Raw genomic sequence first — 16,158 nt, 5'->3', positions numbered from 1 at the left:
AGAGATCCTCCTGTAGTCAACAAGAGATAATGCTCTCCAGGCTTAATAAATATTTCATATCATTGTCTGGCAAATCTAAACACATGTGCTCATTCCTGCACACACTGTTTCTACTAGGGTGCGTCAGTCTGAGGATTCTAGATCTAAGAAATGTGTCCCATTTCTTATGTGACACTATCATTTTATTTAATTTTCAAACTGATGCACAGAGTGCCTTTTAAAGCCTGTTTATATACTTCTTCATTTATTAATACCTAAAAACGATGGTAATTCACACTGGTCTACTTAAATTCCCACACAAATATGCCAAATATTAGGTAATATTAACAATTGAATGTGTGTGATTTCTTAATAATGAAATATACACAATATCTTATTAGAAGTGCCAAGATACATGTAACTAATGATTTATTGGTTAATCACATTATTATGTGTGTGAAAATAAATGCCTTCATGATAAAAAAGTCTGATCACAATGAGTAATTATTACAGAAAATCTGATATAAATAGTCGTCTATTTATATCAGGCCATTGCACCTCCAATCAAATGAAAAAAGTGGTGGAAAACCTGACAGACATTAAAGATCTGTGGCTTATAAACATATCAGTAAAACCTAGTGTTTTGTATAAACTTTGTTAAAAATCACTATTAGCATTACTCTCCTAATTATATGGAAAAAAAAAACAAATGTAATTTTTATTGCTGTAATGTTATGCATAATGGAGCATGGAAGACATAATATTTTAGTTCACAGAAACTGATGTCAAAATAGATGTTTTCTTTCTAAAGATATTGTGTTCCTTTTTGGAAATGAGGCAGATAGCCCACTTACGTTTTGTTCTACTGGGTATTCTGGACTATAAATTGCCAGCTAACAGTACACTGCATTTTTACACTTCTGTATCACAACATATACACTTTTCTGATATAATCTGCATATTTACTGCAGGCATTTATTTTGTTTAATTTTGATACTTTTAATACTACAGATTGTATTCAGGAAGGTGGGGGGACTGATACCTGGTCAGTGTATTTTGGATCTTAAAGGGTTAGACTGTGACCGTGAGAATTAGAAGTCATGTGAAGGAATTTTCCCAGGCCTTTGGAATGTTCCCTCTTTTGACTTCTAGGGAATTTTACATAGGTCATATCTTTCCAAACAATGCTCTGTTTTTACTGTACAGAGCTCTTGTGTTCCCAAAGTCAGCTGAGTTTGTTTTGAACATTTTGTTCATGTTGCTTACTGTAGATAAAGTAAGAAAAAAGAAAAGTGTTGTCAATATTTAATTTTGAAGGAGGGAAATTTTCCTGATAATAACATAACACAAGTAGACGAACAAAAGTGTGGAAACTGAGAGAAAACAAAGTAGATTTCAACAGGCTGGTGAAAGAAATGAAAAACAACACAGAGGAAACAGAGGAGCCTTCAGTTGAAGAAGAGTGGACTGAGATGAGCCACATCCTAGAAGAGGCTGCTACCAGGGTTTGTGGAAAGACAAGAGGAGGCAGACCGAGGGAAAATGAAGAGTGGTGGTGGGATATGGAAGTTCAGGAAACACTGAAGGAAAAGAAAAAAGCATACAAGGCACTGAAAGATGGCACTGGAGAATTACAAGAATATAAGAGACTAAAGAAGGTAGCAAAAAGAAGTGTAGCAAGAGCAAAGGAAAGAGCCTGGAAAGAATGGTATGAGAAACTTGAAACAAAGGAAGGAGAGGACCAAATCTACAAGATTGCTAAACATAGAGCGAGACAGAAAAAAGATATTATCCGGGTGGCGGTACTCAAGGATGGAGAAGGCAGAGTCTTGATTAAAGAAGAACAGATCAAGCAAAGATGGCTGGAGTACTTCAAAAATCTGTTAAATGTAGAAAATGAGAGGGAGAACCTAGTGGAGGCAGACGTAGTGTGTGGACCAATCCAAGAAATTTCAGTAAAGGAAGTGACAGAAGCTATCAAAGAGATGAAAGTGGGCAAAGCAACTGGACCATCAGGAATAGCAGCAGAACACTTTAAGAACCTCGATGAAGAGGGGACTGAGTGGCTGACGAGATTGCTAAACAATATTGCAAAGGAAGAGAGAATTCCAGAAGAATGGACAAAAAGCAGTATGGTTACCATCTACAAGGAGAAAGGAGACCCAATGGAGTGCAAAAACTATAGAGGAATAAAACTTCTGGAACATGGATTGAAAATCCTGGAAAAAATTCTGGACAAGAGACTCAGGAAGATAATCAGGATCCACAACTCACAATTTGGATTCTCAGCAGGGAAAAGCACAACAGATGCTATTTTTGTGATGAGACAGTTACAGGAGAAGACACTAGAGAAAGGGAAAAAGCTGTATGTGGCCTTTCTGGACTTGGAGAAGGCATATGACCGTGTGCCCAGAGAGGTGGTGTATTGGTGCTTGAGGAAGAAAGGAGTACCAGAAAGCATGGTGAAGTTAGTTCAAGCAACCTATAGAGATGCAACTATGAAGATGATAACACAACAGGGAGAGACAAAAGAGTTTGAAATCACAGTTGGAGTACACCAAGGATCAGCACTAAGTCCTTTCCTTTTCATAAACATTATTGACACACTGACAGAGGAGGTAAGAACAGAAGTGCCTTGGGAACTCATCTTTGCTGATGATGTGGCACTGATGGCAGACTCAGAAGTAGAACTACAGGAGAAAGTGTTCAAATGGCAGAGGAGTCTGTAAAAGGGTGGACTGAAAATGAATGCAGAAAAATCTGAAATAATGGTAATGGAGAGAAGAGGAGATACTATGACCAATGTTGAGGAGACAAATGGAGGAAAACTGAAACAAGTTGATGACTTTAAATACCTTGGATCAAAACTGGTAAAGGGAGGAGAAACACTGGAGGCAGTAAAACAAAGAGTGAAAGCTGGATGGAACAAGTGGAGAGAAATAACTGGAATAATCTGTGACAGGAAAATTCCCAGAAAATTAAAGTGCAAAATGTACAAGACTGTGATTAGACCTGTACTACTATATGGAGCTGAATGCTTGGCAGTTGGAAAGAGGGAAGAGAACTTGATGAGAAGAACTGAAATGAGGATGTTGAGATGGATTCTGCAGATTTCAATGAAGGATAAGATCAGAAATGAAGAAATCCGTAGACGATGTAGGGTGGTGGATGTGGTTGAGAAGATGCGAGAGGCGAGGTTACGGTGGTATGGACATATCATGAGGAGGGACGTTGAGGAAGTAACAAAGAGGGTAATGGAATTTGAGGTGGAAGGTAACAGAGGAAGAGGCAGGCCTAGAAAGAGATGGATAGATTGTGTTAGAAAAGATATGGAGGTATGTGAAGTGAGTGAGGAAGATGTGCTCGACAGAGACAAATGGAGAAGAGCAACCAAAGCAGCTGACCCCAGGACAGTCTGGGACTAAGGCTGTGAAGAAGAAGAAGAAGAAGAAGAAGACAAGTAGACGTATAAATGATTTTTATTTAATTGATAGAGATTATTTATGGTTTCCCACCCCAATTTAAGACACAGATTTCAATACATACTGCATATTGTGGACCCTGCTCTATCTATTCTACCTTTAAAGTATGAGAAACTTTTGAAATATCAGTATTCCCCTTGTCTACAGTAGAACTAAATATGTGACTATGTTCTTGGACTAAAGCCTTAGTGGACCTAAAACCCATTAGATTTGGCAAACCTGATTAAAAAGGCCAAGAGGAAAGTAATTCTGGACTAGAAATCAGATTTAGGATCTTGACATACAGGCACAACCGTAATGAAATCCTATGAAAAGACTTGTGGGATCAGGCTGTATACGTCACCTGTGTAAAACATTTGCTGAGAATACATTGTGTTCCCCATGTAATGAAAGAGATAGCACCTAAGTTGAGGATGAAGTCTACTCTGTACTTGTTATACTGTCATTTGTTGTAGAACCTAACAGCATGCTTGTGAGCCTTGGTTGTGTTCCAGTCCTTTTCTGTATACAATTTTCTTTGCATTGTTATTTCAAGGCTATTAGGGACTGTTTTTTTTATTTGAACTTTTCTTTCCAAGATGTATACATTTGCATGGGCAAGTACTTCTGTTCATTTTACTGTGCCACTGCAATAAACATTAATTCCCTCTCCTTTGGGCAGGTTATGTGATGCCAGTGAGAAATAGCAGAAATTAACATGGACTTACAACTGTCGTGTAAAAGACCTCATTTAGACCTCATTTAAATCCCTGAGTAAGGTACTTCACCTGAATTGATCCAGTAGAATACCTAGCTTCATAAATGGCTGCAAATGAAAATCACTTTGGATAAAAGCATCAGTGCATCAGCCAAATTAATAATAGGAGTTGTTTATTCAAGTTGTTTTTTTTTCTTGTGTGCAGATTGTTATTCCATTCTTCAGCTTATTAATCAAGGACATCTACTTTTTAAATGAAGGCTGTGCTAACCGACTCCCAAATGGACACATCAATTTTGAAGTAAGTATTTTTTCTTTTTGCATTTTTAGATGATTAATCTCAATTCTTGAATTAGTGATGTATCAATTATGCTTTCACTAGGAAGTGAAAATTTTCTAATTATTTTTATTTAGATGTTCTAACATATTCACTTTAAAAAATAATTATTCAAAAGTAAAATGTACAACTAACATATAATTTAGCATGTTGAGAATAGGCATAGTCCATATAACTGGAAAGTATTATGTAAAGTATTATGAAAGTATTATATCCATGACTCAGTACAGACTGGCTAGCCAAAGCCAAAATAGGTTTTCTCAATTTTGCATGAGGAGCTAGTTTTCTTACTTTTTCGTTCTTACTTGTTTGAAAGCACTTTTTTCAAACTTAACATAAACATGTACTGGGTATCTTTATATCTATAAGGTATATGACTTTAGTACTGCAAACTTCACATCCTGAAATACTGTACATTCAGTATTACAGTACATGTGTGCATCAGAACATAATGGATTTAGTTTAGTCTTTTGAAGTAGTTAATTTAAGACATAACATTCTTCTTTAGAGACAGGAAAGAATAAACACGAGCAACAGAAAATAATTCTTTTACACATTAATTTTAGAAATTCTGGGAGCTTGCTAAGCAAGTGAGTGAGTTTATGACATGGAAGCAAGTGGAGTGTCCCTTTGAGAGAGATCGCAAGATCCTTCAGTATCTCCTTACAGCACCAGTGTTCAGTGAAGATGGTAAGTCTTTGACCTGCTCGCAAATATAACTGCTAAAATCAGCCACAGGATCATTAGGATTTAGAATTCTAAAAATTTCAGTTTAAAGAATTTAGGTACGATGATTTTCAGTTACAAAATTTAACCTAATTAGAGCAGAGTGCTTCTCTTTTTATTGAACTAGAATTTAAGACACTATTTTCTGTATTACTACTCTGTAGTTGTTCTCAATAAAGTTCAGGTAGGTATATGAATTCTTATTACAAAACTTAAGGAGTTTAGAATATCTCCACCCTTAATTTAAAATCTATTCTGAATCTATAATTTGCACTCATATGCAGAGACTAGATATAGATTTTGTTGTGTTATTGCACAAGTAGAAAATGTGTATCCACTACACTACACGCTGTAAAAAAATAAAAGATAATCATTATAGACCACAGTAGGGATGTTTTTGGTTGTTGTATCGGAAATGAGAATCTTTGCATCTATTACACTTCTTAAGGATGATTTAACCTTGCCAAAAGAAATTAACTAAACTATCTGTGCATGTTTTTCATTAATTTTACAGGGGGATTTTTTTAAAAACAAACCTCCCGCATTTCAGAACACGTTCCTTTAAAATGTGTATGTTTAAGGCCTTTGCTTTGCTTTCATAATTTAAAGTTTAAATTTCCTACAGTTTGTTTTCATTCTTGTTAAGTAATTTTGCCAATATAAAGCATTATTCTTACCTGAGTTTTTTTTGTTACCAGCATATCTTTAAAACTATTCCAATTCAGTACAAGTACCAAATAATTTTGGAGATTCTTATCAGTGACAGACTATGTTCATGAAAATATCTATACCCAATGAGTTGGTGTTTTGAAAAGATAATCTGCAATTTAAGTTTGTAAGAGGTTTATACATGGCAAGATTAATGCACATTACCTCTTCTTTATGCAGCACTCTACTTGGCCTCATACGAGAGTGAGGGTCCTGAGAACCACATTGAAAAGGAAAGATGGAAATCTCTGAGGTATGTATAACAGCTCAGAGGTCATCTTCATCTATGAGGCATGTTCAATAACATAACCAGATATCACCAAAATGTAATTTAGTTCAAACACAGTAATAAGTTTCTTATTCACAGTGTCATTGTAGTGTTCTTTTCATATTTATGTGTCGAGCCGTAAATGGGGACTCGTGTTAATTTGGTCAAAAGGTAATATTAAGAGTGACATTCTTTTACAATTTCACTATGAAAATTTGAAATGAAATGAAAAATGCCAGGACAGAGAAATACCCTATGTATTTAGTTTGAAATTCTAAGATCAAACCTATGGGATGTTTTTAGATTTATAGAAGCTGTGACTGGTGCAGTATAATGCTGATTGTTTTATCTGGGAATGGAAAGTCACATGTGGTAAAGTTTTAATAGTAGTTCAGGTGGGTAGCTGCGTCAGCATGCGTAGACTGCAAAGGAACAAGTAATAGGTTTATTCCATGCTGAAAAAAAGAAGAAAGAGAACACAAGGTTTCGGCCATGGAGCCTTCTTCAGGTGTGAGAGAGACAGGGCAGTAGGCAAAGGTAAAGTAGCGGGAGAACAAAGGTTGGGAGGGAGGAGGAGTGAGAGGCGGGAGCAGGGATGTGTATATTTTGTGTATATCATTACAAAGTTGTTTGAGATCAAATGAAATGTTCTGCTTACCAAACGAGAAATGATAATTTTTCATAACTTATTGTTTTAATATATCAATGTACACATTTCCTGAAGAATCCCAAAAATGTATATGGCATTGTTATTTTCTGTGAAAGAGGAGATAAGTATTTGTCTTACAGAAAGCCATGCTTCCTCATCAAAATGAATTGTGGCAATGGGCAGCTTTACTCTTCCATAGTAACTTGGTTTTACAGTGTCCCTATTCTGAGGGTTCACTGTATGTTGGCTAAATGTGTCTGTAAACATACTCCGGGGCACTTTTGGATGTGTATATCATTACAATGTTGTTTGAGATCAAATGAAATGTTCTGCTTACCAAACGAGAAATTAGAATTTTTCATAACTTATTGTTTCAGTTCCCCGGCATATTTCTTTAGACTCTAATCATAGTAATTGGAGAGATTACTTATCTGATTATAAGGTTACTATAGAGTCTGCTAGATCCACCTACTTCTCTCACATCATTGAAAATCACCAAAACAATCCCAGACATCTTTTCTCCACCATCAACAGACTGCTCAAGCCAAACTGCCCCACCACACTACCTGCCTCATCACAACTTTGCAACACATTCTTAGATTTCTTTAGTTCTAAGATTGACAACATCCGGCATCACATTCTCTCCACTATGGATATAATTTCCACACCTCCTCCCTCCTCATCCAACTTCTCTGGTTCCCGTCTCTCCAGCTTCTCTCTTCTTGACTCAGCATCCCTAAACAAACTAGTTACGCACATGAAACCCACCACATCTATTTTAGATCCCATTCCCACCACTTTATTCCAGTCCTGTTTCTCTTCTCTCTGTCCCATTGTCCTCAATATAATACATGAATCCTTGAGAACCGGCATTGTACCAACGGTCCTCAAAACTGCTGCTATTACCCCAGTGCCAAAGAAGCCTAACATGGCTCTCGACAATCTTAACAACTTTCGCCCCATCTCCAACTTACCCTTTCTCTCTAAAATTCTAGAACGTGCTGTCACACTTCAGTTACATAACCACCTCATGACAAACAACCTTTTCGAACCCCTCCAATCTGGCTTCCGTCAACTTCACAGCACAGAAACCGCCCTAGTCAAAGTCACCAACGATCTCCTAATAGCTTCTGATTCTGGTTCTCTTTCCATACTCATCCTTCTTGATCTCAGTGCTGCCTTTGACACTTTTGACCATAACATCTTGCTTTCTCGTCTCGAGACTGTGTTTGGAGTCTCTGACACTGCCCTCAAATGGTTAAGTCCTACCTCACTGATCACTGTCACTTTGTCTCTCTCAATGGGTACAGGTCTGAAATTGGTCTTGTCAAGTCTGGTGTCCCCCAGGGCTCAATACTGGGCCCCTTGCTCTTCAGCATTTACATGTTCCCACTTGGTCAGCTTTTAAGATCACATGGCCTCAGCTTTCATTTTTACGCTGACGATACTCAAATATACATCCATACCAAACCCGACACTGATGTGGCTGTCTCTATTCTATCTAATTGCATCTCTGACATAAAAATTTGGATGACTCAAAATTTCCTTCATCTTAACTGTGACAAGACTGAAGTCATGCTTATTGGTACCCCCCATCAACTTCGTAAAGCCAGTCCTGTAACCCTGTCTGTAGATGGCTCTGTACTTGAGCTTCAATCAAAATTGAAAAACCTTGGGGTTATATTCGATTCTGGCTTAACATTCGACCCACATGTACAGCATACTGTCAAAACATCTTTTTTTCACCTTAGAAATATCGCAAGACTACGCCCTATGCTATCATTAACTGTGGCTGAAAAGCTGATCAACATATTTGTATTCTCTCGAATTGACTACTGCAATGCTCTGCTCCCTGGGGTATCTAAATCTACTCTGAACAAGCTGCAGTATGTCCAAAATTCAGCAGCCAGAATCCTGACCAGGTCTAGTACAAGTGTTCACATTACTCCTATCCTGGAGTCCTTGCACTGGCTTCCGGTCAAATTCCGCGTAGACTTTAAAATCCTCATGCTCACCTACAAGGCTTTACATGGCTTGGCACCTCAATACCTGTCTGAACTTTTATCGCCCTACTCCCCACCTCGCAACCTCCGCTCTTCAAATTCTGCCCTCCTTACTGTCCCCCAAGCCCGTCTACATTGTATGGGCGACAGGGCCTTCTCCTGCTATGCCCCCAAGCTCTGGAACTCTTTGCCCAAGGATACTAGAGAGTCACCTTCTCTAAACTCCTTCAAATCCAGACTCAAAACCTTCTTCTTCAGAAAAGCCTTTACTTAACTGGTTCCATTCTTCACCCCTCTGCTCTTCTTAATACCATCTTCCTCGGTCTCCTCTATTGTTATTGTTGTATTGTTGTAATTATAATTGTGTCCTGTCTTGTGAAATTTTCTTATTTATTGTTGTAGTCTTCTTATTTATTGTTATTGTCATCCTGTAAAGCGCTTTGAGAAGCCACCTTTAAAGGCGCTATATAAAATAAAGTTTATTATTATTATTATTATTATATAATTGCTGCTTCACAAGATTGCATAAATTTGATGATGAACCATATAAAGAAAACAAATAGGTTCAGATCTAATTGTATATATTTTTTTACTTTATAGGTCTTCTCTACTTAATAGAGTATAAGTACTGAAGAACAAGATAGTGGACTATGGAGTAACAGGTTTTATGGTTGCCATTAAATGACGGAATCCAATGTTTGTATGAGATAAAAGTATTCTCATGTGAAGGGAATGACAATCTGTACTTTGCTGACATGGACCACATTGTTCACCAACAGAGAAACTGTAAAAGACAGCTAACTTTTTGCTCTATTGATAATGATATTTCAGGAAACATTTCTTCTTTTTTTATGAATTTGTAACCTTTTTCTAAACAATGAACTAGCAAGGATAATACTGAAGAAGATGCTTACCTTCCTTCTTCATTTAAATAATGGTCTGCAAGGTGACATCATCGTCTGAACGATCTTCAGGAATCAACCATTAAGTTAAGATGAGGTCATTCCATACAGCATTAAGGGACATGGATTCTTTACAGATACCATCGATACAATTTTAAATTTTATTTTTGTTTTGAATTACTTATGGGTTTGCTGCTGGCTGGCTAACTCAGTTATTTGAAAACTATTGTTTTGGGACTGGTGTTGAATATATGGGATAAAGAAGTGTTTAAATACCTTAACTGGAATACAACTAATTAAATTAAGGTTAATAATGTTATTTGCGAGTTTGTTTTTAATATATATATACTTTTGTACTTGTAAATATAATTAATTATTATGTTATTTTTACCCATAGTGGTTAAGCACATTCTGATCATGTTTTTTGGATTAAATGTTCTCTGTTAACTGCACAAAGTGCATTTATTTAAAAAAAAAGATGTCATTTTTTGTGACTAATATATTCCTTTACGATACAGTAAAGCATTTCAAGTATCACTTTGGCATGTGATCACGAAGATGACCCACCTGTACATGTGAAGATACTGTTTGTGATTAGTTTTGCATTCTGTCATTTTAAATGTATTACAAGGGCATTGAAGTTAATTTAGCTTCAGGCACTTATAATTGTCCACTATGTGTGATTAAAAACTTTTAGGAATCACATAAAATCTAATTTAAACACAGTTTCAGTCTGCTTAAAGGGGAATGTCAGTCTCAATTTCTCAGACCAGTTATTGAATCTCAGTAAAAAATTAATTCATTTAAAGTATGAAAAATATTTAGATTTGAGCACAAATCATGAGCTTTGTAAAAGTACCGCAAGTCAACATTTTGTTGAAAACTCCTGGTTTTCAATAGGCGATTGTTCCCACGAATTGTGACGTGAAGCTGCCCTTCCTGCTCACTAGTCACTGTAATAACTAATATAATGCCATCTATGAGTGTATTAAGTACAGGTTGTGCAGCAGATATTTCACTGCAGAAAGTTTCCAATGTGATCTGCATGCAGAGTTAACAAGTTCCATTTATAAGCTAAACCGTCTCAAAATCAAGAGTAATATTTCTATTGTATTAAAAGACATGTATTCACAAGCCTGCTTGTTTATAATGTAATAGGGCTGTTTCAAGTCACTAGAACTTTTGTTACCTCATTCTGAATGGCAGAATGTGGTGCTGCGCATATCTGGAAATTTTATCTCTTTTGTTAAGTAAACTAGGTTTTACATTTTACTTTTATTGTGGTTTCAAATGCACATATCAATGCTAAATCCTTCTAACCCCAAAATCTAAAAATAGCAATGTGGTTCCCCTTTAAGAATGAGGTTGTGTAGCTCACTGGTTTCAAAAGTTCATGACAAGTGGTTACCTGTATGAGGTCTATCTATTTTTATGTTGTTGAGATACACAAAATATTAATTTCTGATGTGATGCATCTTTGTAGGTCTTACATAATGACTCTTCAGCGTTTGCATTTACAGTATATTCAGAGATGGCGTTGCTAAGGTTTGGGGATTTTAATGAGATCTCTTTGGTTGCTTTTTTATGGACAATGTTATTTATATTATTATTCCCTATGTAGAAGTCCCCTGTGTTATCTATTACATTTATTTTAATCTTTTGAATTTCTAAGAGGTACACAACATTCTTAGATAATAATGACTTTTTTGTTCAACTTATTTAAAAAAATAAAACTTAGTAAGTGGTTATAATTTTAGGGTACTTGAAATTGTTAATTTTTTTACTCTTGTCAAGTTTACAATGCCCTTACCTTTTTCTCACAACAGGTCAAATGATAAATTGTGGCTTAATGTGTAAATAATTTATCCTTTTTTTCTGTCCACGCTAGTTTATGGCATAAAACAAGTGTTTATAATTTATGTAGCTGCAGAAACTTTGTAAATAAAAATAAAGGATGTTGAATATGAAATTTAATGATGATTTAATCTGACCTATTTTTGTCTTATTTTTTTGTCTTTAACTTTGGCACACATTAACTGCTGGAGTTTACTGAACACAATGATAATCATTAACAAAGTACTTTTCATTAAGGATCCACTTCGACCTCAACTGAAGTGCAGTACCAAATTTGTGACACACGGCAGCCATTTTTTGTCAGCAGCCCTACTAGACAGGAGATCAACTGGGAAAGTGAGAAGCTGCATCACCAATTGATTTATGATGGAACTTTATGAAGAACAGATTGTGGATACCCAGAGTTGGAATTTAGCCATGACACCAGGTTTAGTACCTAAAATCTTACAGACAATACCATGAAATCTTCCCTGTCTTCATTGTTGCCTATTAGCTATAGGAATATATAGGAAATAATAGCTGTTAATAATTGTCCCAGTAAATGCACAAACCCCTACATTTACTGGTGCCTCATGAGAGGATGCCTACAGGAGCAAACTCATGTAAACATAGGGAGAGAATATAAACTGCGCAGTTAGCACCCCAGGAAGTGAACCCAGGGCTCCAGCCCTGTAATTGTTGATATATTCGAAATGATCAAAAGATTAATAAACGAAAAAGGAACACCGACAACCATATTTGTCAGTCCTGGTCCAGGGACTTTGAAACTAAAATTATACTGCTACAGTAGAAGCATCAGAAGCAGCACTCTGGACTTACTGCATAACCCCCCTGGTACCATAGAGTAAACCCCTTATATAAATGATGTGAAGATAGACCAGGATACAATGAGGCTAAAGGAACAACCAGATAGTCCAACTAAGTGTTTTGTGAAACAAAACATGGTAAAATTCTCAAAATTTTCAATGCTTCAATAAATAACATAACAAAGGTTTCAAATGAGAATAGGCCTTTTGACCCTTCTAACTTTTGTTTGCTAGCAGTTAATTTATTCTATGATCCTATTTTGAATAATGGGAAATCAATCTATGTATATTGTAACCTTTGGAATAAATTGAATGAAAAAATGGGGTAATTCATTACAAAAATAAGTCATATGCTTTTAAAAACAATAATTGAAATCCAGTATGAAGGGTAGACAATAATAGTACTCTCAAGCTGCATTTTTAGGCAGTATTATGAAAGTGATTAATAATGTATGCAAAATCAAATAATAATGCAAAATCAAATTCTATTTAATTTGTACAAAACTGTCAGAAAGTTGCCTTCACCACAATACATTGCTGGCATAACAAAACATATATACATTAAATTAACTTTGAATAAAAAGTATGATGTCAGACACCAGCACATCAATCACATGAAAACTGAATAAAACAACAATGTACAGTACTTTGTCAATTCACATATCTACGTTATTACCACTAGCAGCTGAGAATGCAATATTTTTCATGCCAGCAAATGCAATTTACTGCTGTCAATTTGCATATAAATCATTTTCAGTGTATACAAATGAAGAAAATACAATGCATTTTGACTGCATTACCTCCCATCATATTAGTACTATCTATTCATTACTAGTAAAACTCTACTTATGCAGTGGAAAACAAATCACAAGATAGTAACAGTATTCACAGCTGTGGATAAACAGAAGGTGTTTTGAATAATCCCCCTAGTGTTTACTGTAACCATAGGTCACAAAGAAAGGCAGTTCCACCTAGAGATTTATAATTTATGCTTTTTATATCAAAGTATAAAAATGTATTATATTATTTATTGCAAAATGTTACAAAAAGAGATGTCCATTCTCAAAATGTATTTCTTTATAGTTTCCATGGTTTGGTTTACAGTTAATTCTGAAAGAGTCCAATTGAAACGGGAGCCGGTCCTGACTCCCATGTAGTGCGTAGTTTAGGACCCTGTGCAGACGGTATAATCTGGAAAATGGCTAAGGGATGGTGAACAGGGGGTGGTGCCGACAGTGAATCCAGGTGCAGGCAAACAAGTCCAAAAACAGTCCAAAATAGGAAATCCGGGAAGCAGTCCAAAATGCAAAATCAGGGGACCCATCCAAGACAAGTCAATTAAAAACAGGAACAGGGGCATGGAACAAGGAAATTAAAAATGGAGTGACGAGGCCAGGCGCTCGGAGCCCCGGAATCAGCTTGGTCAGGACACCGTTAGAAAGCCTATGCCTTCAAGCCACAGACGTAGGGCAACTTGATGCTAGGTGGGCCTCCAGGCGTCCATCTTCCAATGCAGAGGAGTGAGGGAATGAGAAAAACAAATGCATCTTCACAAGGAGTCTTCTTTTAGCAAAACAAATGGAACTTCAGAAGAAATAACGACATCCAAGAATTAAGCAAATTGAATGGTTTCTTAAGCCCTTTGAGTCACGGTTAATTTTACTTAACCCGCTTGGCTGAGTGTCAAGCTCATGGCCAGAGGCCAAGGAGGCTATGACGCTTCTGCAGAATAAAGTGTGCATGGGGCTGCTGCAAAGGTAGATATGGGATGGAGAAAAGATGCAAAAGATAAGGAAAGGAGAGAAAAGGATTACAAATAGTATATATAGTTTTGTATGTGAGGAAATGACACCCGAAATGATTACAAATCACTGACCACTGAGGTTGATTGAACTTGGCTGCTGACATTCTTACCAAACCTTTGTTATAAACTCCATTAATGGAACAGCAGGGAATGTTATGCATTTTGAATGGTCAGTTTAAAAAACATGCTAGGAAAACATAAAAAAAATAATTGGGTTTTTACCCTCTTGTGTCTATAGAAATGGGGGAAGTTATATACAGTATTCAGTACTGTATATATACTATTAAATACCATAATTCAATACTTCCTAGGGCAGGGTATGTGAAAAAGTAATATCTATTCATATAAAAGGCCAAAACAGAGCAAGTGAGCTCTTAATCAGCCTCACCTCAATTACATCTAAAAGTATTGAAATAAAAGATCTATATTAGAAAAGCTTTTAATGAACTGCTTTCTAGGAGAGTCAACATGAAATGAATGAAGACATTTATTGAATGTAACAAAGCTATGAGATATCTTTGAGCAAGTGACTAAAACAGAAAATAACTTTGGGGAATAATGACCTTAGATATTTGGATTTAAAAAACGTTTTTGCTAAAGCCCTAAATGAAAAACTAACATTCAAACGTATCTTCTCTAATAAGTGAGATGAACTGAACTTTTTCAAGGTTCAAACGGAGGTCATTTTCTTTCCCCTGTTGGACTGTTTTCACTCCATGGTGACATTTACATAAGCCCTTTGTGGCAACAACATAGGACTTTGAAACAAACCTTTATTGATCAAGCAGGACAAAGGGTAATTTAAGAATTTAATGGCAGTCCACAGTGGCTATAATGACACTATTTTACTGTTATCACCCAACAACATAAACAACTACTATGAATCATTGGATAGTTTATGTCAATATTCCCATAATTGTTCTCTCTTTTGAATTCTTCCCTTGTGTAACAAAATCAAAGCACAGATTTCAAAATTTGGCTCTCATCATTATACTGAATTGTTATATTCAGTAAAAGGAAAGACTGAACCATCAGAGGACTAACAGTAATAAAGTAATAAATAAATATCAGTAAAAATCAGCAAAATTTCTAATTCAAATTACCAATGAATTTGTGTTGTAGTTGTAATGACAATATAACATATATAGACATTTACAATAAAATATAAATTTTTATTGTTCTTATGCTATTTTTATTCAATTTCATAGTGTCATATTACATATTTTAAAACAAAAAACATATTATCAAATTATTACACTCACTCTCTGTTCCTCAGGAATCACACACTAGTTTCTGCTCATCTCCTCCAGTAAAATTTGAAGATGCTCTGACCATAACTATTTTAGGAGTTGAGTTTTCTGCTATGAAGCCAATGCGTACCTTTGAACTCACGTATTTGCCAGGTACATTTGACTTTTAAAGGGAAAAAGGCAGCAAAACATAAATAAGTCAAAATATTGCCAGACTACCTCATTTTATTATACTGAATTACCAATCAAAAACCCATTATAGTAGTAGAATAGGTAATAAAACAGTATGCCATCAAATTTTGATTTCCATTATAAAAAGTAACTTAGTAATAATAAATGATAAATGGAGAATTTAGAAAATAGTAAAACAGTGATATAATTTGTAATTCGTATTTTTGAACACATCAGATCAAGGTTATCAGCTATATCTTTCATCAGTGGAATGACCATAAAAACTAATTAAATAACATTTTATTTATATACTCTAGGGCATATTTCGTTCATAGCTGAAGGCCTAACATATACATTATCAAAATGTTAAAACATTTAAAGTGTATTTTGATAGTCTCATGTGTAGGCTGTAAAGTTGAATCAATATATCTATCTGAAATAATCAGCAAAGTACTTTCTTCATTCACACCTAATTGATCAAGGACAATGTGTATTTTCATGACGTTTTACAATGTAAATATT

At 35.6% G+C, this 16,158-nt stretch overlaps 1 protein-coding gene across 3 annotated transcripts in view; it reads left to right on the top strand.

Annotated features, from left to right (window-relative positions):
* rasgef1ba (RasGEF domain family, member 1Ba) overlaps positions 1-11,725 on the top strand; it is a 46,178-nt gene extending 34,453 nt beyond the window's left edge. For all 3 annotated transcript variants that reach the window (XM_088629488.1, XM_088629486.1, XM_088629487.1), the window contains 4 exons: positions 4,364-4,459; positions 5,062-5,185; positions 6,110-6,182; positions 9,450-11,725. In XM_088629488.1, the coding sequence (XP_088485614.1) occupies positions 4,364-4,459; positions 5,062-5,185; positions 6,110-6,182; positions 9,450-9,474 (318 nt within the window). In that variant the 3' untranslated portion in view covers positions 9,475-11,725. The remainder of the gene's footprint in view (positions 1-4,363; positions 4,460-5,061; positions 5,186-6,109; positions 6,183-9,449) is intronic.
* The last annotated feature ends 4,433 nt before the right edge of the window (positions 11,726-16,158 follow it).

Source organism: Lepisosteus platostomus, chromosome 4 (assembly GCF_059453375.1).
Source record: "Lepisosteus platostomus isolate fLepPlt1 chromosome 4, fLepPlt1.hap1, whole genome shotgun sequence".
In the NCBI taxonomy this organism is placed as follows: domain Eukaryota; kingdom Metazoa; phylum Chordata; class Actinopteri; order Semionotiformes; family Lepisosteidae; genus Lepisosteus; species Lepisosteus platostomus.
The sequence above is the reverse complement of the archived record's forward strand: the minus strand, read 5'-3'. Positions and strand labels throughout refer to the sequence as shown.